Genomic DNA, 4,412 nt, shown 5'->3' with positions numbered 1-4,412 from the left:
GGCAGGGGTAGAGGAACCGGGCGGATGTGGGGCAGATCGCGAGGGCGTGTCTTGAGGAGGCGGCTGAGAGGGCGGATTGACGTACTGTGAACCGGCACTGTCTCCCCATACACCCTGTTCCTCCGCAGAAAACCCATCCATCCTAAGCGTGGGAGCGGGGCGAGCGCGAACACGGAAAATTGATGTGTTCGGAAGCGAGCGAACGCGACCGTCGAATTTTGTTGTGGTCTTCGCAAACTGTAATGCGCGGCGGCGCGAGACGGACGAGACGAGGCGCGCGGCGGTCGCTCAGAGGGTCAAAGAGTGAGATTAGGCGTGAGGGCCGCGTAGTACTGGCGTTGCGAAGACAAGGAGCGCGTCGAGGACGCGCGACGGACGTGTACAGTACGATTATGTAAGCGAAGTAATGGCGCGCGAAGCGCCCATTACACACGAGTCGAGTTGCTGAACATGCGCGTTCATCTGCTCTGTACCACATCGAGCTCGTCTCCGAGTACGCGTAGGCGTACCTGCTGTCTAGTGGTATCCAGACTGCCCATCTCGGCCTGCATCTCGGACTGGCTAGATACGCGAAGACCTGGGCGCCCGAATGGACTCTCTCAGGCTCGGATTGGTCTCGTTCTTATATCAGTCCCTCTCTCCGCGAAGCCTCAAGCGTCAGGCTCAACGTACTAGGCACGGCAAAGCCTATGCGAAGTTCACTTAGTATCCCACAGCTCTTCTGAACATATCAGATAGCCTGAGAAAAACCGCTCTTCGATGCATCGGGCACTGACAGGTCAGATGGCGGATACTTCGCAACAGGGAACCTCGCACGGCACGAACACGGCGCCGTGCACTTCCCCGTGCCGCGAAAGCCCCAAATAAAAGATACGTGGTACGATATCAATATTGCATCTGGAAGCTGCGAGTAAGCACACACGCGCGCACAAACAGATGGCGGGTTTCGCATGAACGCCCTGTAGCGTCCCTGTATGAGATTGCGCGCGCGGGAAACACAAATATGCATTACCCGTCAAATCGCCCTCACCCTCGAGGCGTGTCTCTGCATGTAACAAAATGCGAGAACAAGGCCAAGCCCTTGAACGAAATATATTCGTTGCCACCCAAAGGAATGGCCTAATCTCCGAGTTCGATGTGGACTTGAACCTACCAATGGACAACCTCCGTCCGTCTCGCTTCTGAGGGTGCCGCGAATCGCTCCTGAGCTCGTACGGGGATGATTGTATTGACCGTTACACTATCTGACCCGCGGCAGCGGTGCCTCCACCCGCTCGAAACGGGGGCATCCCTTCGGAGGGTCGACGTACCGAGCGCCCACTATCCCAAGCGAGCGCGTCCCTAGCACTGTGCAGGTCGAGACCGCGTAACCAGGTGTACCCTTCCGCGGTGAGTCCGTGCGCACCCTTGCCCGCTCACCCCGTTTCCCTCGGCTCGCCGTGTCGTGCTCTGGTTGGTCGTCCGCCCGGCGGGCTCGGTGCATTCTTCCGTTGCCCTCGTAAGATCGGTGTGCCGCGGTCGTAAGCAGCCGCTTGTGCGTGATGGAGCAGAGCCAGGCTCCGACAAACGCTCTGCGCACAGACCATGTACGACGCGAGAGAACGGGGCGGCCCTAAAGCGTGACGAGGATAAGTACGTGACTGTGTGCGACGCGGGCGCACACACACCTTCTCCCTCCTTCTCTCCCCCATCCCAAGCATCCCTCGCGGACGGCTCCGTATCGCATGCGATGGCACTGCGCTCGCCGACCAATACCGCACGCAGGAGGCGGTAAGTACCGCGCAGCAAACTGGCACTCGACAACCACCACTTACCTCTTTGTTTCCAGCCCTCCCGTCGATCATGTACGAGGAGTCGACGAGATGGATGCGACGGGCGATGTGGACGGCGGAGGTATCACGGCCGCGCGGGGCCATCCTGGTACGCGAACGTTCCGTGGCGCGTGTGTACACTAACTAGCTGAGCGATGCCGGCGGCGGCGTCCGCCTTCCTGTGAGACGTTACCAGCAGTACGACCGCCGTGTGGCACTCGTCCACTGCACACGCTCGTAGCTCGCCTGTTCAAGCATCGTCAACTGCGGTACGTTGGTGCAAGCCTCGTCGCGCGATGATGTGTTACTTACCACAGGCATCCAGGCCTCCTTGTCGTGAACGGCAGGCCACGCGGATGGCTGTGTGCAGATGACGCTCCAGGAGCGGAATCCCCGCGCACTTATGCCTTCGTACGGACCCGCGCACACTTGTTATCAGAGGGACGCGCCTACCGTGTGCGCGCGAACCGGTTCTTTCCCGGATGAGGTGAGTCGAGTCTGCGCGAGTCCATCTCTTCGCGAGAGGTTCATCGCATCGTTTCCGGTCCTCTTTAGACGCAGCCACACCGTTCGATGCATACGCCAGTCTCCCCGTTGCCCGGAAGAACTCGAAGGGTCTGCGGCAAACAGTGTGAGTTTGACGATCTAGACCCTGTGTGTGCGACCGCTAACCTGGCGCATCGTTTGCAGTACGACGCCGTGCATGCAGCCATCGTCTTGCCCGACAATACGAGAGCCCCGGACGAGGCGGGAGGGCAAACCCGACACAGAGGCGGGCTCGTAGGCGGCGGAGCATGATACTACGCCGTGGACCTGGTGAGCTAGCGTGACATTGCCAGGTCGCAACCCTCCTACTCACCTCTCCCCATTCTCGACCTTCCGCTTGCCTCCCGACGCTCGCAGGCGAACCCCACGCGCTCGACTCTCGTGTCGCCGCCAATTCGACGCTGCAGCACACGAAGGTGAGCGATGCGGCACCCACGCGGGCGCACAGTAACTGACTTCCATTCGCGTAGAAACATGCGCAGGTCCGCGACGTAATGCACGCGGAAGCTGGGCGGACCCGGGACGGCCGTCTGCGAGGATGTGCGGGGCGGCGGGACACGGATAGATTACGTTACTAGGTAGCTAGGTACACGCTTGGGACCCGAGACGGCGGTCTCCCGCGCCCGTGCCCGCGACCTGTCTCGCGCCTGGCTCCTTGAGCGCAGGGGCGGGCGGGCGGGACATCAGGTGAGTGGCATTTGATGTGTGGGGGGACGGCGGCGACGAGGCGGATGGGTGCGGAGGGCCTCGCCTCGCCTCGCCGAGCGGGTGTTCTCCTGCGGCGATCGTAGTCGAGGGCGCCCGCTCACCCGCAGATACTTGGCCTGGGGATGTCCGAGCCAGGCCGGGAGCTGGGCGGTACGCTGCGGGCGCCGTAAGTCATGGCGCACACACGGTGTGAGGGGCCGGCCGCGTGCCTCGTGCGCTCCCAGTCCCCTCTATGCGCGAGCGGGGTGCCCCCGCAGCTTGCACGGCGCGTCGCCGGTGAGCACGACGACGTCTCCGCGTGCGGGACTCGTCGGCGCGCCCCGACGACGTCTCGGCTGGTCGATGACACCCGCCGCGATCCCGTCGAAACGCCCCTCGCGGGCTTGTCTCTGCTCCTGTCGTCCCGACGCGCTCTAGAGGCATGCGGTCTGGTGCACAGAAGCGGGCTGTGGCGTTGTCCCGGGGTTCGGACGCGTTGCCAAGGCGCGAGAGCGGCGGCGTGCGCGGGTCGGGAGACGGCCGCGTACTTCGCCACGGCCGTTCTGGGTGTGTTGGCATCGCCGTTGCGACGTCAATGCCGTGTCCGAGGTCCCCATGAGCATGGGCCGCGGCGGGGAGCTCGACAGCGCGAGGGGCGATGCCGTGATGTGTCCGGCGACGCGGTGTCGGGCATCTCGCCGCCAAAGGTCCCAGATTCGAAGTCGTCGTGCGCGTCCGCACGCGGTTGGGGGCGACGCGGAGCGTGCACAGTAGTGCGTCACCCAAGTTTGGCGACCGGCGGACGGGAGGAGCGGACGGGACGCGGATTTCGCCGGCGTCGTCGAGCCGATACCAATGAAATCGCCCGACGACGGCCGATATTTTTCTCGTCGTATCGCCACGAAACCGCGTGGGTGTATGCGCCCTGGTTCGTGGGAGCGTTCTGTCGTGTTTATGAGGCCGTCGTACGCGATGCGGGCGCGTGAGAGGGCGGCCACGCGGCGGGTGGGGTGACTTGCAGGCGGCGTACGACGCGCAGGACGTACGCGACGCGGTCGTGCGCGAGATTGATGCGTCATGAGCGCATGACGTACGCGTCCTGAGGGCGCGGAAGGCGCAACGTGGCTGGTGGCATGATATATGCGGAGCCTGCCCCGGGTGCTGGGGCCCTCAGTCGAGTAGACCCGGCTGACGCCGTTGCGCATGCCTGAAAGTGTCGTGGACGGTAGTGAAGAGTTGTATTGTACCGTTGAGGGTGTTTTCAGCCGTTCCCGGAGGGTTTTGAATCATTTTTACGAAAATCTGTCTGCGGGCGAGATGAAAATTCGACTTTGTCAGCGTAATTCGTATCTGAACGAGCTGGGAGCG

At 62.8% G+C, this 4,412-nt stretch overlaps 1 protein-coding gene across 1 annotated transcript; it reads right to left on the bottom strand.

The window, feature by feature from the left end:
- Window positions 1-2,293: 2,293 nt before the first annotated feature.
- Window positions 2,294-2,785, bottom strand: TRAVEDRAFT_68355 (uncharacterized protein; the record flags this gene model as incomplete). The annotated part of the gene is made up of 3 exons (XM_008034791.1): window positions 2,671-2,785; window positions 2,484-2,614; window positions 2,294-2,428 (listed from the first exon to the last, which is right to left on the bottom strand). Coding segments are annotated over exons 2-3 (258 nt in total), but the record flags the coding sequence as incomplete, so codon positions are not given.
- Window positions 2,786-4,412: the final 1,627 nt, after the last annotated feature.

Source organism: Trametes versicolor (genome assembly GCF_000271585.1).
Source record: "Trametes versicolor FP-101664 SS1 unplaced genomic scaffold TRAVEscaffold_1, whole genome shotgun sequence".
NCBI classification, from domain to species: Eukaryota; Fungi; Basidiomycota; class Agaricomycetes; order Polyporales; family Polyporaceae; genus Trametes; species Trametes versicolor.
Note: the sequence above shows the minus strand (reverse complement) of the source record. Positions and strands in the feature narration are given on the sequence as shown.